Source organism: Pagrus major, chromosome 8 (genome assembly GCF_040436345.1).
Source record: "Pagrus major chromosome 8, Pma_NU_1.0".
In the NCBI taxonomy this organism is placed as follows: Eukaryota; Metazoa; Chordata; class Actinopteri; order Spariformes; family Sparidae; genus Pagrus; species Pagrus major.
The window spans coordinates 9,021,226-9,047,698 of NC_133222.1; the positions used below are offsets into that span (position 1 = coordinate 9,021,226).

A 26,473-nucleotide genomic window follows, 5' to 3' on the forward strand; every position below is an offset into this window, starting at 1 on the left:
AATTGAGTCCATATTTTTGAAATTCTCTAATATTTCCAATATTTCCTTGACTTCGAAAATGCAACATATTCCCATTTCCGGTGGAGATCGGAAGATGGGATACAAAATAAGAGCTGAAGCCAAACATCCTTGGTCATAACAGCTCAATTTAATGCTAAAAGCTACAGCTAAAACTAATGACAGATTAATCAATGTGGAAACATTTACATCAATTAATTGAAAGTGCCCTAAGAATGTAATTGTATAGTTTCCAATATCCCATATAGTTACAAAATACAAGTATTTTGATCATCATTAAAATCATTTCATGTTTCAGCTTCTCAAATGTGAAGAGTTTCCTGCTTTTCCTTCTAATTATTTAAATTTAGTTTACGTTTTGAGGTACTTGGACAAAACATACATTGCGTCACTTTGGTCTTGAGGTGATTGTGGTGGCATTTCTCAGTATTTTCTGAATTCTTACAAACCAATCAATCAATTAATTAAGAAATAATCAGTAGTAACAGTTCTGTACAGAATAGTTAATTAGCTCTACCTCAGTCCACGACAACAGTAAAGCATCCTGCTTGATTACTACTACGGGAGTAATATTAATCTAATAATATAGCAGTGCAACAGTCACAATGAGTATTCATACTCTTAATAGTAGTTACGTTTGCCTGATTATACTTTTTTTTTTAAATAACATTTGTATTGCAGGACTTACATTGGGTCACAGTATCATGCGATTTTCTACTTTACTACTTATGTCTGATAAAAACTATGTTCACAACTTATATCAAAGAGGATGATCAAACAGATGCATCTTTGTTTGAGTTTATTGTGCAAGACTTTCCAGGCGAGCATACAGATTCATGGCAATAAAAAGTGGGTCTGCATGCTGCTAGTCAGAAAAGCAAAAGCATCTAAGTATGTACATTCAAGTTTTATACACAAATATAGGAAACTGATCACACAAACAGATTAGAGTACCACTAATTCTCTGACACAGCGAGTCAAAACATCAGGAATTGATTGCACAGGCAACATGAGCAGTAGGTTTAATAGATTTTATGTTACAAAAATACTAAAATCTGATTTTTATAGAACATTTACACAGTTTCTTTTCAGGCGGCACCTACACCAGAGGATGCATTTCCCATCATTGGACATTTACATCAGAGATTTACAGATCAGTAGCAGGATTATTATGAAGAACATGAGTGAAGAAGCTTGAGAGAAAGCATTTGAAATGTATGTTTCCATTTATAGCCAGATGACACTATACCCATTATCATTTACAGATGTAAATGAATTAAATGCTTACACCATTTGAAAAAGTTTTAAGAATAAGCAATAACAATCCTGATAGTAATAATGGCTGTTTTAAAAGGAAAATTATTGCCCTATAAAATATGTTTATATGCCTGTAATCCTGACCTGTTTTTCTCACTGATGTTTGAAAAAACAAGACTATTCTGTGACACTTATTTGACACTTTCTGAAGAAATCTGATTATCTTTAGGATACTGCCTTTGAGCAATACTTACAGTAATTAGGAAGGTTATCAATCAAAAAAATCAATACAAAAGTCTAGATTAAACAATTATTTAGTAGATTATTATAAAAAACAAATGGCATCACATGGTTATCTGGATTATTTGGATTTTAGATTCAAAATTTCCATTCTACTTTCAGGAAGTTGAAATTTAAATAGTTGCCTTGCCTGATAGCCATTATGTGACCACTGTGAAATGAACAGATGGGAAACAGACTAACACTGAGTGAGAATTTGACTGCATTGTTATAATCTAATTATTCCATGGTATACTACTGTGTCCCTTTTGGCATGACCATTTAATGACTCCTCCTGGGAGCTGTGGATGGACAAATTAGTCATAGCTGCCTCAAGCCTCACGGGATGGCCAACATACTGTTGCTTTGAGAGACCGCAATATGGACGGCTGTAATACATAGGCAAAAGTTAGATACAGTGGGGTCCTTTGGCTGTTGTTGTAAGTCTTTACACTCTCAGATGACCTAATTCCCGAAGAGCTGCATCAGTATCTCCTGCGCAAATTCTCTCTTTATACAAACAGAAACATCCTGCACTCCTGTGTTAACACAGACTGCATGTTTTTAAGTGTGTGAGTACTTGTTCTTTATTACCTGTGTCCAAACCTTTGGATCTTTAACAGAGTTTTAAGGCAGACATAAATGACTTAAATTTGGACGGCTAGACTCAGATTGTGTGCTCTGCAGACAAAGTGAGGTTTGTGTTTTACTGTCATGTAGCCCCGTCCGTTTCGCTAGTGCAGGTCTGTCCGATATTTGAGGGGACGGGCTCCTGGTCGGTGTCCCTGACACAGATGACAGCATCACCACTTACATTGATGAGACACTGAGCCTAAAGGAGCAACAAAGACAAGATTAAACCCTTAGAACGCTAATAAATGTGAGGTCTGAGGATGCTAATGGTAGTTCATTGTGATTTATTGTATAGATGGACTGAATCAGGTTAAGTGTGTGTATGAGTACCTGGTTCTTGTTTGGATTTTCCATAAACACACACTCTTTCATGCTGTAGGACACTACTGCATTTCCACCCAGGGCTGCTACATGAGCTCGAACCATCGCAAACACTTCTGCTATGAATGAATGGAGGAAGCCACTGACACCACCTTCCTGCAAAAGACAACCACACATGTCATGTGTACAGGGATGTCTACACTTGCACAAGATGATCCTGGGGCCTACGCATGCGAGGTACATCCTCGCAGCCTTACCTCCCGCAACGATGTCGTCTCTCTGATAAAAAACATGTTGATGATCCCAAGGTATTTAATGATGCGTGTCCCAGGCAGGAAGGAGAGCGGCGTCATCTTCACCACGGTGACCGAACTGCCTCCAAACCCGCGGTTGGAGCGCAGTGAGCGCGAGCGTCCCTCAGGCACCGGGCTGGAGCGCTCCAGTGATGAGACTGCAGGTTCAAAGAGAGCAGGCAGAGGTCCAAAGGAGGGAGACATGAAAAGGAAAGGAGGGGAGGGAGAAAAAAAAAGGCAAAAGGGAATGGAGATATTCTCAAAAATAGTTGAAAAATGAAAAGCAGATATGAACTTCAAAGCAGAAAGAAATGTGAATGTGAATGTGCATGTGCATGAAAAAATGCTGTTACACAGCGGGAGTAACACGTGTGAACAGTTATATGTAAGTAAGTCAGTTGTCTGTGTGTGTTAGGTAGATATGTGACTTGACATGCAGTGGTGTGTGGATGAGCGGTGCCAAGACAATCACTTGAAAAGCGTGCGCTGCCATGCATGTCATGCAGTTAAAGCGAACAGACAAGACAGTTACACAGTGTCTGCAGACAGACAGACAGACCTGGGCACAGCTGTGTATGCTTACATGTGTGAATACAGTATCTGCAGTACAGTGAAGTACATGACAGGATATTTACATCCGTTTGCTTTTGTGAAAGAGGTTTGAGAAATGGAGACGGACAGAGACAGCTGTGAGCTGAGCTGGGCACATGTACACGAGCCAGAGTGTGAAAGATGCTCCATCGTCTTACTGCAAATTTACCTGACGTGGCTTACATCCATCAAACCAGGAACCTTCAGAGCCACACATTAGATTGTAGTTCACTTACAGAGCACAGGACTGAAAATCATACCAGATCTTGCAGAAAAGCACTGCCCCCACGCCCCACTGTGATCTCGACCACATTCAGATTTGTGTATGTAGTGATATGTAGTAGAGTATCTCCTCAAATCATGTAGTGTTTTCTCAGCTTAAGTAGATTCACAAATGCAGAGAAAAATCAAAGGAATTCTTCCAGAAATTGTCATCGAATTGCAAAGTACAAGCTCGCTGAATGCAGAAAGAAAACAAAAGAAGCTTCAGATTAATTTGTCATCACGGTTGCCACGGCTAAAGGCATCTCAAAGCCAGGCTGCTGATTGTGGATCCCTCTGAGGGGCGGGGCTTCCACTTTCACACTCTAGCTAAAAAAGCTGGTGCTTGATTTACGATGCTCCGCCCCCCAGCGGCATGCATGGAGGGGTGTGTGAGTGTATCGAGCGTGTGTGTATGTGTGCGGGATTGCTTGTGAGACTGTGTTCTGTATTTGTGGGTTTGATCACCAGAGTGTGCTAGAGACTGTGTCCTCCTACTTGTCTTAACTGATCCTCGTCTTATGGTGTGAGCTTTCAGCCTAAGCAGCTCTAGCCAGGTGCTGCATCTGTCTGCAAAGGAACCGTAATCAACGGAGGCAGCTGGAGAGAACACACACACACACACACACACGCACACACACACACACACACACACACACACACACACACACACACACACACACACACACACACAGACAGCCCACACCCAAACATACACAAACGCAACAACAACAACGACAACAAGAGAAAAACGAACAAAACAAAAGAAAAAAACAAAAAACGAATCAAGACAAAAAAAAACGAACAGAAAAGAACAAAAGTGCATGAGGTTTGGGAGCGGTGCAGGATAACTCTGTCCGAGACAAAAGGATGAGAAGTCAAAACAGGGCAGTGTAGTTGTTTTGGTAGCGGGGAGGTGGGTCAGGGGGTGATGACTGAGGAGGGGGGCTTACCTCTAGATGAGACGTTGGTAGTCTCTGGGACACCTGTCATACACACACACAAACATCAAAGTCTACTTTTGTCCTTGACAAAAAGCGAAAAGAGTTTAGGGACAGTCCCTTACCCTTGCTGCGAGGCTAACACAGTAAGCTTCTACCCCCAAAATGTTTACCATACATGCAGTTATTTATGGGAGCCTGATACATTTAAAATAGATTAGTTGAGCGCTTCCTTGCTCCACTCTTACTCTCACAATAATGTGTTAGACAACAGACCCATCTTTGAGTAGCCTCTCCTCTCTGTGCACACTCTGAATCAAAACATGATCGGAGAAAACGGCTTGCCATATTCCTGAATAGAATCTATCTTCAGTTCGGGAATGGAAAGTGTAATGCAAAAATTTGAACAAAGCTTTCGAACTTGGAGACAGCAAGCATGTAAGAAGCCTAGCTAGTACAGATAACTGCGGTCAAGTGAGCTGCTATTTGTGAAAACCCAGTCAAGTCAGCCGCTGCGTGCATTTTGATGCGCACCTACAGAATTCAGGCTGTTACGGTACTCGTGCTTGGAGCAGCCAAAAAGGACAAAACACACACAGTTTGACAGGAGCTGCATATTATGGTTAAAAAAAATACTATTATCAGAATGTTTTTGACCAAATAGCTCAATATCGATATTGCGACTTTTGGGAGAATATTTTAACTTTCTGCTTTATTGCCTGGTATTTTTCACTCTATGTAGTTAACAACAACAAAAACTCAGTAAGAGTGCTAATATGACTAACAAGATTGTGGGTCCACAACAACATAGTATGTCATTGCTTTGTGAGACCCGAGTGGCAGGAAAAGGATGGGCAATCCTTAGTGGATAGGAAGAAAGAGGACAGAAAGGTTAAATAAAGGAAGGAAGGAAGAAAGAAAGGATAGTAAGTGAAACTAACTAAAACTATTTTAAAACTATTTTACTTTCACAAAATGACCACGTGGGCAAAGGCAAGTATTACAACAAGTACAACAGTCCGGTATAAATTACATCACTTTACTGTATTTGAAGCCTTTAAATTCAGGAAAGACACACTTACGTCATATCACCATTTAACAACCTAACCCTATCCAAAATCTGAGATGTTATGTAGTCTCATTTCATAATAACGATATATACATGTTGTCTAACTCTTTATCTAATGATTTGCCTAATTTAAGGGCATAGGTGTGACCCCCCACCCCCACCGCAGTCAGCTATTACCACAAACTTCTGCACATGCATCAAAACACTCCATCTACAGAGCATGAGGTTTCATCTAGACAAGATCGCACTCAAGTTCTACATGAACAGAACACACCGAGCTACGACACATCACTGTTTATTTACCTGCTGAACGAATCATAACCAGCTGATTTTGGCAGAGTTTTGCAGCTGGGGTGAGTAAAGAGACTGTACCTAAAGTGTTAGTTGAAGAGATGGGCAATGCCTGTTAGTGAGGCAGGGCAGAGGAGGAGGTCCGTAAGCAGACAAAAAAAATATGGTGTAAGGCTACCTGAGATTTTGGACGATGGCTGAGTGTTGGAGGATGACGAGTCTGCACACAACTCCAAGGGAAACTGCAGCTGCTCTTCAGTCTCGATGCACCCTGAAACGATACACACCTCGGTACTTTAGCCGGACTTCAAACACACAACATGACAGAAGTGATGTTTCTTGAATGGGTAACACTGCTTCGACTAGTGTGGTCCTAAAAGGATAGTTCTGTTTTCTAACTTCGCTAGAAACTCTTGAAAGCCTTTTTATGTTTCTGCATTCAGTTTCAAGGTCTGCTGAATATTTATATATTAGCCTATCTTAGCTCAGTTACTGCATGACTCTGGGATCTAGTAGCAGCTCCTCTATACAGCTTTGAAATGGTTTGTAGATACAGCAGATGGCTTGTCTCACGAAATCTAATCGACTAATTGTCTAGGAACAAAGAAAACACATTATATCCATTTACCAGTTTACTTCCTGTTCACAAGCACCAACAGTGAATTAATGACTATTCATATATCAGAAAATATTTAATTTCACGCTATGGTACAATGGAAATGTATTTAAATAAATTAACTCATCCTCCATCTTCCAATATAAGAACGTTTATTTTTGGACTTCTTTATTGAGACAACTGTTTTTATGAGCAGCATATAGCGAATACATGCTTCATTTAATTATACGTCCCTGTGCTAAAATGATCAAAATAAATGATTCTTGAAATCATTCTTAAATAAGCTGTTGACACTATACTGAATACAACATATTAAAACTTGATTGAAGCAATGGTGAACGGCATTTTTAAAAAGGTATTAGACTTTTGGACTTTGGATAGAAAGAAAACATTTAAAACTTCCCAAAAAACCATAAAGAATTTCCTTTAACCCGACAGACCTTTGGTCATGGGCTTTTCTGCTGGCTTCTCCTGAGTCTGGTCTTTATCATACGTCATGGCAACCGCTGTCACTGCGACCTGGGAGGCAGGCGGACAGAGGTAAAGAATTCAATTTTCTGAATTTTAATACTAGTTCTGCTCCGAATGCAATTTCACAAATGAAAGACCGCCTGAAACGTCTCACCTGTATGAGTTCTTCTTCTGGCACCGCTACGGTAAAGTTGAGATGACAAAGACAGCAGGGGATCATAGAGCGCAGCTTGAAGTAAAAACTCTGTAACAAACACAGTGAATTACTTTAAAACACTGCAAGTACCATCATAAACAGTGTGGGACAAAAGCTAAGCATGGCACCACATGTGGTGTAATTACTACTTGATCAATAAGGGTTTCTTACCTTAAGCAGATTCTCACATAGGTCGGTGAAGATCTTGTTCAAGCCTTGGTTAGTGAGATTGGCATTACTCAACCTAAAGACTCTCACTGATGTAAACATCTGGAATACAGTAACAAAAACACATAGCATAAACATAATAAGCCTAAATTTCATGCTTAAATTCACCATTTCAGTAACAGGCCACTCAATCAAATAGCTTAAGTGTTATTTGAGATATTCAATAGACAAGTGTTTAACCTACCATTGAATGTTCCATAAAAAGGTTCCTAAAATATTTGTGTATGCTGTTAATGATATATATGAGAAATTTGCAATTGGCCAAAATGTGAATTGACCAAAAACGTTGGAATCAGTGTATCTCTACTTATTGGCAGACTTGTTATAGCCATGTTATAAGGACATGCATGAAAACGATGGCCAAAACTCTTTCAAATTACAGTTTGGTAAAGATCACAGCAGGGGAATGTGTAAAGAAAGAAACATGAAGAGTATTATGAAGAGTGACCTGAACTGCTGATGTCCAGTTGTAAATTCCAGGCATGATCTCGGTGTTGCAGCTGTAGAACCCTGAAGATAGAAAAGTGGAAATGGAAAGAGGGACGATGAAGCAGACGAATAATAACATTTGTAAGAGCCTCGTCCTGATCAGAAGACTGAGCAAGTGCAGTACATGATGATGTACCGTCATTGCTATGGAGCATACCTGTGGGGGTCGTAGCGTCAGTGAGGAGGGAGTGGATGTCCTCCACAGCATCAGTGTCATCAATCTATGGGAATGACATCAAATGGTTACACTTGTCTGCAGAAAAAGTGGCATATAAATGTATATATTTTCATAGATGCACACCTCCAGGACGAAGGCATCCTTCTTTCCATGTGAGAGGTCCAGTTCTGACACTTCGTCTGAGCTTTCCGAGTGGGAGCGGAAAAGTCTGGAACGTTGTCTTGGCTCAGGAATCGGAGAGCCCACCACTTCCTCTGCCAGCTCCTGCAAGCCAAAAACAAAAAAAAAGACGCAAGGCCTGAGCAGACGGGATGTCAAAGTAAACATCTGAACACCACTGCAGCAGCAGCAGCCCACATCTGCATCTCACGCTAGTAGAAAGACTATGTTAATAACACACCACATGCTCACACTCATTCAAGTACCCAAACAGCTGCACCATTACACAAACACAGCTGGTGTTAATTTGAATATGGATCTGGAAGAGTAAGGAGTGGCCCAAACACACACATACATACATACACACACAGGTGAGAGTGTGAATGGGCAGTGTAGATGGACATAATACAAATATATTAACAGAGATACTATGACCCTACAGTGGGTTGCCCTTGAGAAGTGACTCTGTAGTGGGTTACATTTCGTCCAGCTCCCAAACGTCCCCAGTTAAGAGCTGTTATACAGTTATTGTCAAAGTGTTGTAGTATTGCGATTAATATAGTGAAATATTTGTCATGCTTTGTTGTGTCTCACAGCTAAAAGTTGCCGTGCTCAGTACCATGTTTGTGCCGCAGAACACCTCAGGGTCCAGGGCAAATAATTTCTTTAATGACCAGAGAGAGACAAGAGGGGTAAGTTTGTCATGATTCACAAACAATTTATGATTATGTACATGTTTATAACACACTAGAACAGAAAGAATTTTACCTAAAAATAATGAAAACAGTTGACTGAAAAATTGATCTGTTTATGTAAAAGAATCGTAACACTTATTGTGTAAAAAAGAAAACTAGGCTGCCTGACATAACTCTGAATGTGACATGAAGGCACAATTCTTTAAGGGCCACAAACCATGCCCTAAAAACATATTATGTGAAAATTTGGCCTAAAATACATGTAAATAAATAATTTTATAATATTCTTCAATACATCTCCATTTTAAACTTGTGGTCGAAACAGGCACCAAAACCTCTTTACTTACAGTATATGCTTTTTTGTTAGGTTTCACACTGACTAAGTCATGGGCTGGGGGCTAGAAACCTTCTCAGCAGTGACTGTTGTGTGTCTCACCGGAGGGTTTATTTGATAGATCTCTTTGTTCTTGGCTATGGTGTCATTGATCCGTTTCTGGATGGTCAGGATGTGGTGCTCATTGCTCAGGTCACCCGGAGTCTTTCCTGCTATCTGGATGCCCCCAGGTGCCGGTAGGGCTGTCAGGTAGACTCCTGTAGCAGACTGATCACACATACACATACATTTAAAAAGACTGTGTTGCATCAGACACACTTCTGGCTAATTAAGCTGTCTAAAATGTCAACCTACAGCCAGACCGAGGAGCATGTTCTCTCCGATACTGATCTGGATGCGTAAGCCAAACAGAGCGTTCATGCTCCGCAGCTTCAGTTTGTTCATCAGCTGAGTGTGGAGCTCATATTCCATGAAAGGCAGCAGGTTGGAGATGGCCGTTGCATTCACTTCACCCTGGGCCTTCTTTTTTAGACGGCACAACCTAGAAGACAATCAGTGTTGGCATTAACTTACTTTGATCAATGTTATATAAAAGTTAGTTATTTGAAACAGAGTTCGTGTAGCTTTATAAGACTTAGATTCAAGCACTTTCAAAGTACCTAAACCAATAATTTCCAGACTCTTGAAGCATCTAAAAATGCAATTGCCAAACATGTTATGTACTGAATATCTTTATATCCAAAGCAACCAATGTATATTTTGGTCTGTTTTAGTAGCTGTTCATCAAAACTATGTATGTTTTGCTCATGATTATTGACTTCTTGCTAATTTCAACACCAGGAGACAACAAACAAATATGATGACAGATCTTTTCATTTCAAATACTTTGAGATGTTTTGTTTACATGAGTGATTGTGTGATTGAAACACTAGATAATGTTGGAAATATTTATAAGGATTACAATCAAATTCAAGCATATTCCTAACCTTGAAAACTTTAGGGTTAAAATTAAGCATTTTCCAGACTTTGAAGCCCTGTTGAAATATTTCTGTTCTGCTACTTAACGTAATTTTTAGTGCAGAATTTCTTTGATTTTTTCTATCGTTTTGGTCGTTTTTTTTACCTGGCCTGGATAAGGCAGCCCTTCCCTGTGACAGCTGCCTCTGGTGGCAGGTCGATTGTTGTGAACAGCACATCAGGAACCTTGAAAAAAATTTAACAGTTATTATCATTATTCATACTTTTTCAATCAACCTGAATTTAAAATTGCATATAAACATGTAGGAGTCTTTGATTTGGGCAAAAAAAAAAAATATGTGAGACCTTTTGTCGTCTGCAGTGGTAACAGTAGGTGAGCTGGGTTGGAAAGGGCATGTTGAGTTCATCATACGGGATGTGACAGAAGCCACAACTCGGGGGTGACGGCTCCTCAAACCTGGTAAACAATACACACCATCTGCTATGACCCTCTATAACTTAACCAAGCTGTACTGATCAGAATCTGCACTGAACTGTACACATTAGAAGGTTTTACAATCAGTTTGCTCAGTCTCTTAATCAGAACAACCTGTGGTCGACGATCCCGATGTCTAGGCAGCCTTCACGCATATACCGAGGATTGAGGATGGCTGCTGTGCCTGATGCCGACAGGATACACACCTCCTCGCTGTGTTGGGGGGAGATGGACGGATCAAGAGAGAGAGAAAGGGAGGGGGAGGAGGAGAACAGGGCAGGAAACCTTTATCATAAACTGGTCCATAACACCCTGATGCAACAATAGGAAAGGAAGGAAAACTGTATAAAAGGGTAATATTTTCCCCCATGTGGAGTAGTTTATTACATACCAGATGCTAGTGCTCTCACTGTACCCCACAACAGCATGGCATCCAAGAGCTTTGGCATGAGATTTGATCTCCTGGCGAATCTCCTCCCACCATGCATCGCGAGTCTCTGGCTCATCTGAAAAACACAAACCTCTGAATCAAACAGCTTTCACAAATAAGTCAAAACAACACCCCTCTCTGAGCACTGAAGTCTAGCTAATGATGAGTTAGTACTCAACCTAACTGACAGTTTTTAACATAGTTAAATAAAAAAACTGCCATGACAAGTGCAAACAGGAAATCTAACAAGTCTGTATCTAATCTGATTATATCTACTCTGAGTGCTTTGACTTACCAGAAAATAAACAGACAGCAAACAGTACAGTTTGTTTTCTGATGATGACTCATGGGTTAAGTGGTGTATCAAAGCAAGCCAAAACCAACTATCAGTTAGTGAAACAAAGTGACAATGACAATGATTTCATGATTGAGGATGATGATGAAGGCAAAGTCAATGGTTAGGTTAGTCGTGTGTGTTCTAGCTGGCATTTCTTCAGTGTACGTCAACTTAAAACAAATCTTCTCACTCTTCTCTGTGGCTCCTTTCAGTCAGCTGCACTAACAGAAAGGACACAGGTGAGAAATACGGCCATTTGGTATGTTTTGGCCAGAGTTGGGATTGATCCAATCCAATATCAGTATCGGGTGAGGGTACGAACGTAGTGTAAATCATTTATTGGACCGACATCACCGATCCACGTACCGATCCAGATTCCGTCATCTGACTGTTTGACTGTCAGGTTCCCTTTGAACTCTGTAAAATTCTCCTATTACAGTCCAAATCATATAGAAATCCACTAATTATAGGCCTCGCCAATTATAGGGGCAGATATTCAGCATTTTTCTGATTAATGGTATCTGTGTTTTTTTGTCAGGTTGCAGATAAAGTTAATTCATTTTAAAGTGCTACTTTGGCTCCAATGCTGCATTTACTCTCTGTCTGTAGTCACCACTCTGTGGTCTCACTCAATATCCCGCCCACACCAATATCTGGTTATAAGTCTCAAGTAATAGCCTATCAACAATGAATAATCTGAAAGTAACTCGTAGCCAACTATAAACTAAAGTCATCAGATAGATGTAGTGGAGAGAGTCAAATCATATCAATCAATATTAATCATAATGATAATAATAATAATATTCAGGGGGAAAAAAGGTTCCAGCGTCAGTTAATATCTGCAGATGTCCGAATTCAGGTATCGAAATTATATCAGAACTGGAAAAAAAAAGTGTCTCTGTACATCTCTAGCTGTGGTGGTCTGACTACAGGAAAGAAAAATCTTGCTGGCTGGTAGAACGGTATTTACATAAAAGATATAAGAAGACTCTGTGCCTGATGTTTGAAAAGTGTTTTCTACGCCGGTCACAAAGGTTTTAAATTCAAAAAGATTGAGCCTTCATCATACTTAGGCTAAACCATGGGTGTGTGTCAATAGTCTCATGAGGCTTTGCCACCTGTTTTAATAACCCAGTTCAGAAGAGCCTAATCACTCAAAGTTGTGAGTATAATCTCACTTGTTAAATCTCACAGTTTAGCAAAGGACACATGAAGGAAGCGACATTAGAGTATTGAGCTGCACCCCATGACTTCCTGAGAGGGCCACATGCTGACGATGCCCCAGAAAGAGAGAAACTCAGCTGTTTGGAGAGACAGGGGAAGAGGATTAGGTGAGGGGGAAAGAATCAACTGAGGAGATGAAGAATAATGGCTGATGATCAGGCATCAGGCCCACGAGGTGGGTTCCTTTCAACCAGAAGCAGCATGTCACACAGGCACAGGCTCACCAACGTGCACGCTCATGACCATGTGCACGCTCATGGGCAGAGAAGGGCCATATTCATTCACCAGAGTCCATCGAATCTAGTTTTAAGTTAGAAAATACTGAGTGATATCATGCCTCCTCCTTTCCCCAAGCTCACATCTTTCCTTACGGCATCCATCCCAAATCAGTATTTAATTTTCCTCAGCTGCCACCCAACCAATCAACCTGCCTTCCATGCATCCATCCATCCCTCCTTCTCTCTCTCTCTCTCTCTCTCTCTCTCGCTCTCTCTCTCAGTATGAATACGGCCCAGTGAGTTAAGGATGCACATGCCTGGTCAGTGGCTCTTTGTCACAGAGTAAACCTCCTAAACCTCTTCTGGTCTAGACAGGTTTGACCACAATGCTGACTCAGGAAGCGTTAGAACAGCGCTGGGACAACGTTAAGGAAGAGCTGCAGCTCTTCTTTGCAGCAGGATGAGCTGGGTGTGGGGAGGAGGAAGCCAGGCCAGGCTGGATGGGGTGGGGGTGGGGGACACAGCGCATGCTCAACTCAGCTCAGCACACACTCACACAGATTAGAGAGAGGAGAATGGCAGCTCACTGAATTCACAAATTTAAGTGATACACTATCGAGCTAATGTTGAATTTGCTTTTGTTTATATTTAGGCTAACTGCTCTGCGTTGTCTAAATGTCAGTGCTGAGTGCATGCTAAGAGGTTTAACTTCACTGAGCTGCCATCACTCCTTTGGGTGAGAGCAGTAAAAGGGGGGAAATACCTGCAGTGACACTATTCCAGTCTAGCAGTTTGTATGAGCGCGTGTTACCCAAGGCTGGGCCAGAACACACCGTTAGTACAGAAAAGAGAGAAAAAGAAAAGAAGAGATAGTCTAACAAACAAGCACAGCACAACAGCAGCACTCCACTATGCAAAGACGGACAGCACTTCACAGTCACTATGCAAAGACAAACTATATTCAGGCCTACAAAAATCTTGAAAGAGGAAGACTGACGAGGAAGAGAGGAGAATAGAGATGAGTAAAAGCTGAAGACCTAGCCAAAATCTTAAAAAGACTTGAGGTGAAGAGAAGCTATACAATACAAAAAAGGTGCATGCAGTAGCAGTTTAACTCTAGTATACGTACTTTCTAAACTTACTGGTGCCCTGTGGAGTTTTGTTGTAAACAAACAAATGTTCTGTTTACATTCAGAGTTTCTCACTAAATTGCATCTTATGTATTTTAAATGACTTGTAAAGCCAACATTTTAATATTTCAAATGGTTGCACAATACTGCCAACAACTGTTAATCAGCGCACTAGCAGGAAACAATCAGCAGAGTATGCTTGCAAGTGCATGATACAAGACATGGAGATCCACTGGTAAGAACATTTCTCCATAGTGCTACTGGTCAAAACTTCACAGGGTACCTTTAATGTTGCTCTGTAGTTGATAATAGACAAGGCATAGCAACAGTGAACAGGGCTCTTTTCAGAATGGCTTCCAAGTTGAGCCTAAAATTTGGATCAGGAAAAACTAGGTGGAAGACAATGCTGCTAACACAATCCTAGCTTAGACAGGAATTCGGTAGATTGTAAAATAATTTCTGAAAAGCATATTTTGTTTCTCTTGTTCACCTCTGAAAAGAACCCTGCTTATCCTAACCCAGCCAACATTCATCAGCACTCCCCTCTCCCTAAGTTCTCGAACCTCCCTGATTCATAGTGGTATACGACCATTAAACCGAGCAAAGAGGCAAAATAACTAAGACTTCCAACACCTTCAACAGGCAGGCTGAATCTCAGTTAAAAAAAATCTGCATAATAAATGAAAACATGTGCACTTCACAGAGATAAGAAGCATATTTGATAACTGAAGGCAGCAGAGCATATATGTAAGACACCACAGTACGTCACCACAGCGCCACCTGCAGCCAACAACACCACACAACAGAAGCAGCAGGCAACAGATTGGAGCCATGCACCATTGTTGCACCTCACCTACAGGGGACAGCACACAACAACACGCGCACGCACGCACGCACGCACACACACACACACACACACACACACACACACACACACACACACACACACACACACACACACACACACACACACACACACACACACACACACACACACACACACACACACACACACACACACACACACACACACACACACACACACACACACTACGAGGTGAAAGTTGCCCCTATTCATAGACGTGATAATAGCCTATCCTAACTTTATTTCCGTCTAAATGCTACCAAGCTGCAGGCTTTAAGTGCTACCAGGAACAGCTTTCACCTTCTTTAGGACTCGTACAGAAGTCTTTCAACATAATTTCTCTGAACAATCAAACAGATTGGGACTGGGACCATACACAACTGTTCAACACAAAAGGCTAATGGGCAGCATTGACTAACAGCCAACAAGACTGGACATTCACACGATACTTTAGGTCAATGGTGGAGCTCACTCATATCGTTTCACAGGACAATGGACATCAGGACATCATGTATTCGTGTGGTTTGAACTCACCAGGGTTGTGTATACGGTCCAGTAGTTTGACAGAGCGAGCGCTGACCACTCCACCCACATGAACCAGAAAACCGGGTGGGAAAGACGTCAAGGTGAAGAAGGGGAACTCCTGCAGATAGAAAACCCTGTCAGTTACAGTAGGGGAGAACACACTCTAGACTTTTCACAATGTATTTTTGCTGATCACGTTTAGTGACTGCTCCATGATTGTGATTTTTTTATTAGATTTTATGGTATTTTTCATGACTTAAGGTCTATAATATCAGAGTCCAAATTATATTTTTGTTGACGGTTTCAAATGTGCTATTTGGTTTTGGCTACGTGGAGTAAAATCTGTAAAAATGTTTACTTTAAAATACACAAGACTTACAAATAAGCACTTAATGTTGTAATTAGAGCTTGAACAATATACTGGTCAGCCGATATCGTACAGAATATACAGCAGAAAACTATTTTAGTGCACTAAATGACTAAAGAATATCCTGTCTCCTTTACATAACACATGTTCAATAACAACATTAGAGGGTTTCCTGCAAAACATGTATTTTTTATATGTTTATGTTTATATGTCGCTAATGATAGTATGGCTGTCAGTGCTGAAAAAATGTTTCAAGTCAAATAGCCATTTTAAGAAGGAAGAAAAAGCTTATCAAGAATAAAAGCTTATTTGGAGTGATTTTTTTTTAAATCCTAATACCTGTATCGGCATTAGCTGCAAAAGCCCAATATTGGTTGGGCTATGTAATAAAAAAAAAAAATTATATTCTTAGAAATTCAGCGTACATATCAACAGAAACCCTATAAAAACTAGTATTTACATGTGAAAACAGAAATCTTTTAACAGTGGCTACATATTCAATAATAAATGTTTCAAAAAAATTTAAGAACTGGACATCAAATTTTAGATTTAGTTTTGTCTCTGTGTGCATTTGTGAAAAAATATTGCAAAAGTCAACATGCAGCAAGGATCGAGTGTGATGGGTTCCCTTCATGCAAGGTTTTTACCCCTATAAAAATTTCCCACTTGGTCCATTCCAGCCTACAAACGTAGAGACAACAAACTGAAGGGCATTTCAAATAGATTGGAAGTGATTGAGCCTAAATATTTTGTATCACTGATTAAGTGATTTCATTCAATCTTTTCAAATCTATATAAATGCATTCATTAGGTTTGGAGTTGAAAGTGAATAACAAACACACAAAAACACACACTCTCACAAGGTCCTGGCTGAGGATCAAGACTGTTTCACATGCTTCTCTCTGTCCACTAACGTGACAGCCAGTCCTCTGCCTCCAGTCAAATAATGTGATGCAGATCCATGCAGTCACTCACAAGAGGAGCTGGAAATACTTTAACTGCCTTTGAGCAACTTGGTATTCATTCTAGGTTGAAGTGATGACCACCTTTACAGAACACCTCAGGGTCACGTTGTGATTTCCAACCATGCATGTATATGTGATGGGACTACCATTAGTTTCTGTCTTGTCCAGTACTGCAGGAAGGAAGACAGCTACTAATTTGACTGACAGCTCCTCCCACTTGGAGCAAGAGGGCAAGAATGAGGTGATGATGTGAGCGTGCTCATTTCCGTTACTGACACAGGAAAACCAAATCAGACTCAGGGAAAAGAGGTCAGAAAGGAGGTGAGTATACAGAAGGCACACACACGCAGTCATACACCCCTTCAAACCTGAAGGGAACACAACTCCTAGCCTCCAGCCCTCCACCTAACATGTCTGTGAATCTTTCAGAGTGCGGCGGGTGCTGAGCAAACACATAAACAGGGTCACGCATGAACGCACTGCCATTTTGCTCAACCCAGCCTGCCCCTGTGAGATCTACAAACAGCTGAGGAGGGGCAGGTTAGGAGTTGATTTAGACTTGGTGGAGGCCATCAGCTGGTCAGGGTGTTAAGGGAAAGGTGAAGAGAGAGAGAGAGTGTCACACTGATGGGACATACCCTGGCGTTTAACAATAACCCAGAGGAGGACGCTCCCTGAGTAGCACAAGTGGTCAAGAGGACAGAGAAAGGGAACATTACTTGCTCTTACACAGACCCACTCCCCATGTAACACCTCAGCAGTGTAAATTAGTGAGCTTTCACAAAGAATGCAGCTGTGTGAAAAGTGTGCTCAGCCTTACTGCCTATGTGCAGACATCCAAGGTTGATATGCAACACAAACTTCATGTCAAAGGCTGAACTTACAAAAGCTACCACAAGCTTACTGCTTTGACTTCTCATGCTGCTTGTGGTTTAATAATAAAACTGCATTTTAATGCTGTTAGTCAGCCAAAGCCCAGCTTGAAACAAACTGGCATGTATAAGTATGTGAAATTAAGCGATGCTGAACACGTTGGATCTTTTTTAAACCAGACCCTTCCCACACCTACTCCGTCACAGTGTTTTCTGTTTGTAGTTACACTTACAGCTGAATAAAGCATCCTTTATTAAGTGTAGGACGGCGGCAAGAGCCAGGATTAACTCCCGTCTGCCAGAAACAGATTATGTAAAAGGTTATGAGACGGTACGACGGCTCCTTTCATATTTGATCTTAAATACAATGTAGACTTTAAGTTGTTTACATCTGTATGACAACATCAAATGTCGATCTCAGTTTGAGCATTTTATGTTTGTTCAGGTAGTTGCACGGAAATTAAGTTTGTATGGAGCTTCTTCCATGACGAACACAAAACAGTGTTACACCTGGTCATTACATGACTTTGGGATTGCAGTTGACATGACAAACCCTCTGCGTGGACTCGCAAACTGTCTTTCCTGAAAACGTTTCTTTTTGTGAAAGCTTTTGAAAATGTTTGATACATGTTCTTGCTCTTATTTATGCTGTTTTTTATGGCTTTGTATTTGATGTTATTCATTTATTTGGTTTTCTTCCTCCATGTTCACATCCTTTAACTGCTGTGTCTGGTCTTATTTTCTAAGTAATTTGCGACTTTGTTAAGAAAAATCATCATCATCATCACCATTATTATTATTATTACTCTGCATGGACACGCAAACGGAGTGGAAGTGGGTTGGGAGAGGGTGCAGAGGGTAGTTAGGAGAAAGCACCTTTGACATGCAATTTGCTGTGCATTTCATTCTCAAACGTCTGCACCCAGAGTTAGTCATTAAATACATGTATGATGAGCACGTGTGAATGCTGAGTGTCATTGTACCCTCTGCTCGAGAGCCGTCTGCGTCTGTTGTCTGAGCAGGGTCTTCAGAGGCCCAGCCTCCTTCCCGGCGCTGCCCCCGCTGCCCATTCCTGATCAGAGAAGAGAGTCTGGCTTCAGTTTCGTCACTTTCAACACAGAAGTCAATGGACAAGAAAGCCAGTCAAACTGTCAGCTAGGAATGCACGATAAAATCATGAAGCATTGTATGTACGTATGTATCTGCCAGTGGGCCATTACAATAAGAGTAGGCATGATAGTATGTAAATTGCACTACAGGAGAGACTTAATGTTCTCTGTATTTGGGTGAAAAAAGTGCTATCGGTTTCAGTCGAAATGAGCTGGAAAATATCGGCCAATCGGATATCTACAAAAATCCAACATCATGCATTCCTACTGTCAACAGAATATTACGTTGAAGTATTAATGATATCATGAAAGTCATGTGAAGTGCTGGAATGAAAACACTCAATAAACATCCTCATCATAAGACTAGCCTAGTCTTAACTTTTTCTCTTAAGACCTAAACACTGGACCTAAAGTAAGGTTTAGTTACACCTGACAAACAAATCAAACCACATGCTGAGGTAGGAGAATCCTGAGTAGGACATCAGTCAGTAGTGTTGTTTCACAATGAGCTCCGGGCAGTCACAGCATGCATGTTGAGTTAGCGTTTCTATAACACCAGTCAAGTTGATCTGGGTGTGAACAATCCTGCTGTTGACCCAATGCACAAGTCAGGCCCTAACACACAAGGTGCTATTACTTGATGACACACAGTGGTCCTACTATACCAGAGGCTGCCAGCAGCAGGTCCTCGGTGAAGGACACGCTCTTTCTCAGCAAGGCAGAGTCTGAGCGGATGGAGGAGGGAGGGGGTGGGGTGGTGGCTCTGGGGGCAGAGCCGTCCCCTGGTAGAGACAGAATGTTTGTGGAGAGGGTGGGGGAGCTAGGGCAGAGGAAGATCCCAGGCCTGAGTCTCACTGGCTGGGGCCCCTCTGATCCAGCATAGAAACAGATGGAGGGTGCAGAGAAAAAAAGATATATTGAGAATGGACAGGCAGAGCAATGAGGAGAGTGGTCAGAAGCACAGCAACAACAACTGAAGAGGGCACAGAGAGCAGAGGGATGGGATGAGGAGAAGGTGGACACACGTAGAGACAGAACAGCCTGATATGCCTACAGAATCTTGGATTGGTTAACTATTTCTCATGTTGGAGGAAACCACCATCGATTTAGAGCTGCAACCATTAATCAATTAGCTGTCAACCATATTTTGATAATCGATGAATCGGTTTGTGTACATTTTTAAGGGGGAAAAAAAAGTCTAATTTTCTAATTCCAGCTTATTCAATGTGAACATTTTCTGGTTTCTTTACTCAAATATGACAGTAACTGAATATGTTTGGGTTGTGGACAGAACATGACATTTTAGGACATCATCTTGGGCTTTGGGAAAGACTCATTGACATTTTTCACTATTTTTCAAAATTTTAAAGACCAAATAACAACTCAATTGAGAAAATAATTGACAGATTAATTGACAATAAAATTATCATTAGTTGTAGCCCTACATAACTGGGCCAAAAACAGATCCATTTCAATTACAGGACTGATATTAACTATATCAAAATGTTTTTATTTACAGTAAAACTGGTTGTTTTTATTGACCTATGTCCAGAACGCTGATCGGTTAACTCTGACATATACGTAACTATCTTGCCTTTGAGTTTTAGAGTTATACCTATTGGAGTTGTATGAATGGAAGCCAAGCTACAGAAAAGAGGTGTGCAAAGAATAAGGTTGAGCAAATAAGTTAAAGAAGGAAGGGGAGAATAAAGGGGCATACTATGAGAATATGAGAAAAAGAAGAGAGAGAGAAGAGGAAAAATGAACAAAAAAAATCAGAGGAGTAGGAACAAGGAGGAGGGATGTCGGCTTGTGGGGCTGCTGGTCCCTTCCTGAGGGGTCAAAGGGAACGGCTCTGGTAAGAAGGTTCATCAGGCTGTAAAAGCTGTTAGGAGCTGAACTGTGTTAAAATGTACTCAAGTTATCGTGGGAGCGGAATTTGACAACACTTACCTTTTCCTCAATGATTAACCATAATGGCTGCTAATGAAGAAGTGACCTTAGATCAACAACAGCCCCTCATGAGACACAGTGCTTCCATTAAAGACCACAACAACAGGGGGACAAAACTTATACAGAGATCTGATGTGTCTTCATATTATTAAAAACCATGTTTTAAGTCTTTTTCAATAGTGTGAAATAAAGAAGACACACCAGGCCACTGAGGACAAGGAGGAGGATGGGACCTGGCTAAACAAATATTTACAAGAAATTCCTGTTAAACTCAACATGACAAAATGCGTAAAAAAAAAAAATAAATAAAAAAAATAAATAAATTCAAAGACCACCACCCGAGTAGCACCACAAATGAGGTGAGGGATTCGGGAGGGGTGAGAATGGGAGAGGGGGATGGGGCGCCAAGTGTTCTTACCCGTCTTGGGCGTCAAACTGAGGTCTGTGTCTGATGATGAGGACTGGCGGCTGCATGGCTTGGAGGGAGAAAGGGGGGGAGGAGAGGAGGAGGAGGTGGGTAGTGCTCTGAAAGGGGTTGGTGGGCCAGAGGACGAGAGCAGGTCCTCACCAAATACCGGCCTGCCAGGAGAACATGACACATACACACACCCACGTCAGTCACCGCCTCACCCCTCTGAGCGTGTGTGTATGCACATGAGAGTGTTGCCATCAAGTGGGAAGGTGAGTATTTTTGTGTGATTTGTTTGCTTTGGGTGAGGTGTGTTTGAGGTGCTACGGATGGCTGGGGAACAAAAAAAGCAAGCGTGGAAAGCAAAAATTAGAAAACACAACAAAACACACACAGACATACACACATGTAGCTAAAAAAAAAAGCAACGTGGCAAAACACAAGAGGGGTCAGATTTAACAGAGGATGACGAGCTGAAGCATGTGTCCCAGTAGAGTGAAGCAAAGGTCAGGTGACTGCAGAGAGACAGTCACAGGCCCTTCCACAGGGCCAAAATCACAATGTAAACAGCCAATAAAAGTGCAGAATGATGCACCTGGGAACCTGGCTACCCACCCTCTATTGTTTGAAAGGAGGAATTTGAGACTACTATCAACGTCTGATAACAAGGTATCTGCCTTCCTTCTATGGCTCGATACCTCTCACTACACCATGGCTTTGCTGCTACTATGAAGCTGTCAAGCAAAGATATGTTTACTTTCCTCCTCCAGTATAAACATCACCATCTACTCCTTTCTGTATTTTAAACTTCTTCTCTTTCTCCTGTATCTATTTTCTTCCCTGCCTCTGCGTACCAGTGAAGATGAGAGTGGGAACAGAGACAGAGAAGTTCTGGGACAGTCTCTGGGCGCTGCAGGCTGAATGCACTGGGCTGTTGTGGGTGGAGCGGCATCCATGGGCAAGGGGAGACCTGGGCCAATCAGCACGCAGAGAGAGAGGAAGACGAGAGGGGGGCCGATTTGGACATGAGGAGTGACAAACGTCCCAATCCGAATGTAGCCAGAGAGGAAAAAAAGAGACGTACACAAGAACCAACACCACAACATTGCAATAGAGTGAAAAAGGAGACAAAAAGGAATAGAAGTTTTTACTCCCTGACTGTCTTTGCCTCAGCAGGAAACTCATGCATAGCTCTCAGCTAAAGATCTCAGTCTCACACAAACACACACAGCTGCAGGAATGTAAACACAACAGAAAAAGGTGGCAAAGGCCCAAACAGGCACATGGACAAGTTAACCTGTAGAGAAATATTTTAAAAGATCCCAAACAACAAAATGTGATGGTTTCAGCTTCTCAATTGTTAGAATCTGCTGATTTTCTTTGTATTTTAAATTATTGTCAAATGTTTAATATGTTGGGAGGCAAACCTGGCAATCTGAAAACCTCATTTTGGACTTGAAATTGTGATGGGCATGTGTCACTATTTTCTGAGATTTAATTATCGATTTATGCTTCTTCACAGAGGTCAGAGACCTCTTTTACAATGAAAACTTGGCCTGGACTGCAGCATAACAAAGGTGCTGACAAAACAATAAAATATAATTATTAGGAGCTACACTAATAATAATAAATTATTGTTGAATAATCGACTGTATTTCTTGTGTGTGACAGTGTAATTATGGAATAAGTAGTACGAGAAGAATACATCTATTGGATGGGAGGAGTGAGATTGTTCAAAGATAAAATTAAAATAATAATAAAATAAAAAAGTAGTAGTATATATTGTATTGTCAACAAATAAAAAAAACTAAAAGCAGATAAAAGCAAACTTTTTATTTATTTTTCTTTTTTTTTTAAGTAGTATAGTTTTAAATTATAGAGGAGATAAGCTCAGATAAATATGTAAATAATGTACACAAAAATAAATAAATACTCTATATTAGGTGCATCATTTCCTGAAAACTTTCATTGAGAGCAGCAAATATCCTTGTCATAACATGAACAAGAATCAAATCATCACCAAACAGTGTTTACATCCCTGATTTACATAATCTCACACACACTGACACACAGATACACTGTATAAATGCAAATAAGAGGCACACATGCACTCAACTGTAGTTCTGCTTACAGTAACTAAAGGAAATCACAAACTAACTACTGAAAAGCCAGGGTGAGGGCAACAAAAAGTGAAAGAGCACACTGTTAGAGGCTGAGGAGAACACAGGAGTGCTAGATACTCACTAAAAGACGCAGCACTAGAACATGCAGAGGCAGAGCTGAAAGCCATGCAAGAGCGGTCTAAAAGAGCAGACAAGGCAGGAGCGGGGTTGAGGATGGCTGTGTGTGTACTGTGCATGTGTGTGTCTCAGGATATGTTGTGTGCTGTTAGTTTCATGATGCAATACACGTGACACATCAGACAAAAAGACTACAAAAGGGGAATCAAAGATACTGAGACACACACAGGACTAACTGCTTAACTATAAACAGACATTACATTCTTTACATTTTGTCAAAACACTCTTCCTCTCATGCACACACCGATCATCTTTCCCCATTCTCACAAACTAGATTTGCAGTGAAACTTGCACATAAAAAGGGGCAGGGTCCATGCTTTTGTTGTTGCTTCATACTCACTCCTTTCCATCCTTTGAAGGGGAATTACAGGCATTGGAGGCAGGGGCTGTGTTAGGGTGTGTATGTGTGGCAGTGTTGGGGGCACTTCCAGAGCTGATTTTGTCCAGTGTGCAGGCGGTACCTATAGCCCGCACCACGAGGCCAGACTCTCCCTCCAGGTCAAAACACTGCAAGTAGCCCACCACTGCGTTCCCGCCCATCTCCAGTACCTTAAGCCCTATTTTCCTCTGCAGCTCTCCTAAAAAGGGGGTAGCACACACATGAATTAATTCACCATGAGAGGGGAACCAGAAAGTTCCTCTTCCTCCACATCAACATGAAAAGAGGATCACTGTGAATTTCCTTACCAGACATAAGAGAGATAAGCCTCTGACGGGCCTCATTGGAGGCCCGAGGAGTTCTAATACGGTCAATCCACTGGTACTCTGGATCTTCATTCACCACGAGTTCCTCCACAAACCCGTGCACCATCGCTGCCCGGTAGCACCTGGGTATGGATGTGGCTAGAGTACACAATTAGACACATAGAGTGAAAGGATTGTAGACGTAGACTCAATGGTAAAAGTTCATTTTAACTGTCTCTTCAGCTAATTTTCCAATTTTAGCACATTTTCTTAAGTGTCAAATCTTGTTTACAGATACACTGTTGGTACCGAAAAGGCTTGTAATTCTGTTGATCTTGGAAATGGCACCTTTCCCTACTGAATAAGAGCATCAACATTATGCCTAATACATAAAATTATAATGTCCTCAAACGAAACATCTTTTATGCAAATTGTGGGTAGCCAGTCTACGTAATGTTGATCTGCATTTCATGTAAACTGTGTCTTTTAAACTGTAAACAAACAATTGTGAAGCAAAAGTCGAGTCGAACGTACTGCAGAAGAATTTGACTCCGCAGGAGGACTGTCTGAATCGGTTCAAATCATTAAAAAGCTCCACTTTGACGAGGACATTGATCTCCCCTCGGATACCTAACAACAGAGTAATAGACAGAAATACATGTATTAAATGAGGAATTGTAAATAAGGAAAATAAATTACAATTATCATGGTCAGATAAGTTTATTCTTGTACCGTGGATGGTATCATAGATGGGAAACCAGCCAGAGATGACAGAAGCAGCCTCATTGCATAGCAGCGGGTCGATGTCAATGTAAACTTTCCCTATGGCATCATTAGCACTGTAAGTGTCATGGTCCAACACTGTGACCTGCAATGGCTCGTCCTGCAAGTCCTCATCATCGACCTGGACAACGAGAGAAGAAGATGCAAAAGGGAGCAGAGATGAGAGTTTAAGAGAGGGTAGGAATGCAGAAAATTAATGCAATGCATCCACATCAAGAGATGTATTAAAATAATGTAAGTACTACTAAGTTTTGAGAGAACTTCACAGGTACTAACCTCAAATTTGAACCACTCTGAGTTCCACTGTGGATTGAGAGACTTGGGACAGACATCAGTTTTGAAAGTTGTGTTTCCAAACTTAACCTGCGATATAAAAAGGCACAAGACACATGTTTTTAATGCCTCATTTTCTGTTTTAAGTAATGAAGATGACCCATACTGAGACCAAATATAAGTACATACAGTATGTTGTTGCTGATGTGAATTGTTTATTAGGGTTAAGGCTTAAAAAATAGGGTCACTCACCTCTACAAAAGCATCAGTAAGGTCACTGGCTCTGTCCATCACAGGCAAGTGGCGCCCTGCCACAATTTTGGCCTTCAGTTTCCCAGGCATGATTTAATTTTAAGTTTATCTGTCGAAAAAATAATATCAATAACATTGAAACAATTATCAGTAGCTTTTCAACTGCCCTAATTAACGCTGCTGTCTCTAAAACTGTGTAAACTGAAGAGTGGGCCTCTTAACTGCATGGGCATATGTTGTTGACAGTGAGAAGAGACCCCTTCCTCTATTTACATGCTCTCTAGCTAATAAGCTAACCTAGCTCCCCTCAGCTAAACACGACTTGAACACTTCTGGATTGACTCTAAATAGCTTATCGCCTCGGTTTAAAGTTAACTATTGACCTCACGTTTGTAATGACACCAGCAAAAGCCACTTAGCTAGATTGTGTTAGCAAAAGCAAAGCTAGCAAGAAAAGCCACTTAGGTCAACTGCATTGCAGTCACAATCTCCTTAGCTCTACCTGATCGGCCATGTTTTCACAGTCATACTGCGAAGCCACCACCACCCATGTAACAACAATACTTCTCTCACTACTGCCAGTGCTAACAGTATCATCCTTACCAGTGCTATAATATCAAAAGACGGCTGTCGAGGCGGCAGCAGGCTCGTTTAGCTCGGACATTACTGTTGACAGCCCACCGCTCGTCTGACCTCCGTAGCTCTCCCATAACACGAGTCGCTAGTTCCCAGTACACCGCGCAGGAAAGTGTCGTTCAAGTTGGAAATATTCATCAGCTGATAACACGGCTACATACACACGGCTGTACGGGTGTCTTTACGACCGACTTATTTAGTAAAAACACATGTCGCTGTTAGCGCGCAAAGCCAACGGTTAGCCTGATACGCACACAGCTCGTGATGAATGAGTTTTCGAGGGTTGGTGTGTGCTGCCTTCGCGTACACCCCGTAAACTCGTCGATCCATTTGAAACGCTACCTTTCTGTTTAGAAAAAAAATAACTA

General features: G+C 41.2%; 1 protein-coding gene across 9 annotated transcripts; it reads right to left on the bottom strand.

The window, feature by feature from the left end:
- Window positions 1-800: 800 nt before the first annotated feature.
- Window positions 801-26,395, bottom strand: c2cd5 (C2 calcium dependent domain containing 5). Of its 9 annotated transcripts, none has more exons than XM_073471854.1 (29): window positions 26,073-26,395; window positions 25,470-25,578; window positions 25,221-25,307; window positions 24,894-25,065; window positions 24,696-24,791; window positions 24,165-24,320; window positions 23,818-24,055; window positions 21,187-21,347; window positions 18,690-18,778; window positions 15,512-15,620; window positions 11,165-11,279; window positions 10,888-10,986; window positions 10,644-10,755; window positions 10,444-10,523; window positions 9,675-9,861; window positions 9,423-9,587; window positions 8,911-8,955; window positions 8,256-8,396; window positions 8,112-8,175; window positions 7,914-7,975; window positions 7,409-7,507; window positions 7,196-7,285; window positions 7,011-7,089; window positions 6,133-6,225; window positions 4,607-4,639; window positions 4,152-4,223; window positions 2,766-2,959; window positions 2,518-2,664; window positions 2,181-2,386 (listed from the first exon to the last, which is right to left on the bottom strand). In XM_073471854.1, exons 2-29 carry the CDS (start codon window positions 25,557-25,559, stop codon window positions 2,267-2,269), a joined length of 3,195 nt encoding a protein of 1,064 aa, XP_073327955.1. In that variant the 5' UTR covers window positions 25,560-25,578; window positions 26,073-26,395; the 3' UTR covers window positions 2,181-2,266. The 9 variants fall into 9 exon arrangements, with proteins under 9 accessions (XP_073327956.1, XP_073327957.1, XP_073327955.1 ...); XM_073471852.1 differs by having other exon boundaries at window positions 4,122-4,223; XM_073471851.1 differs by having other exon boundaries at window positions 4,152-4,253.
- Between the last annotated feature and the right edge of the window lie 78 nt (window positions 26,396-26,473).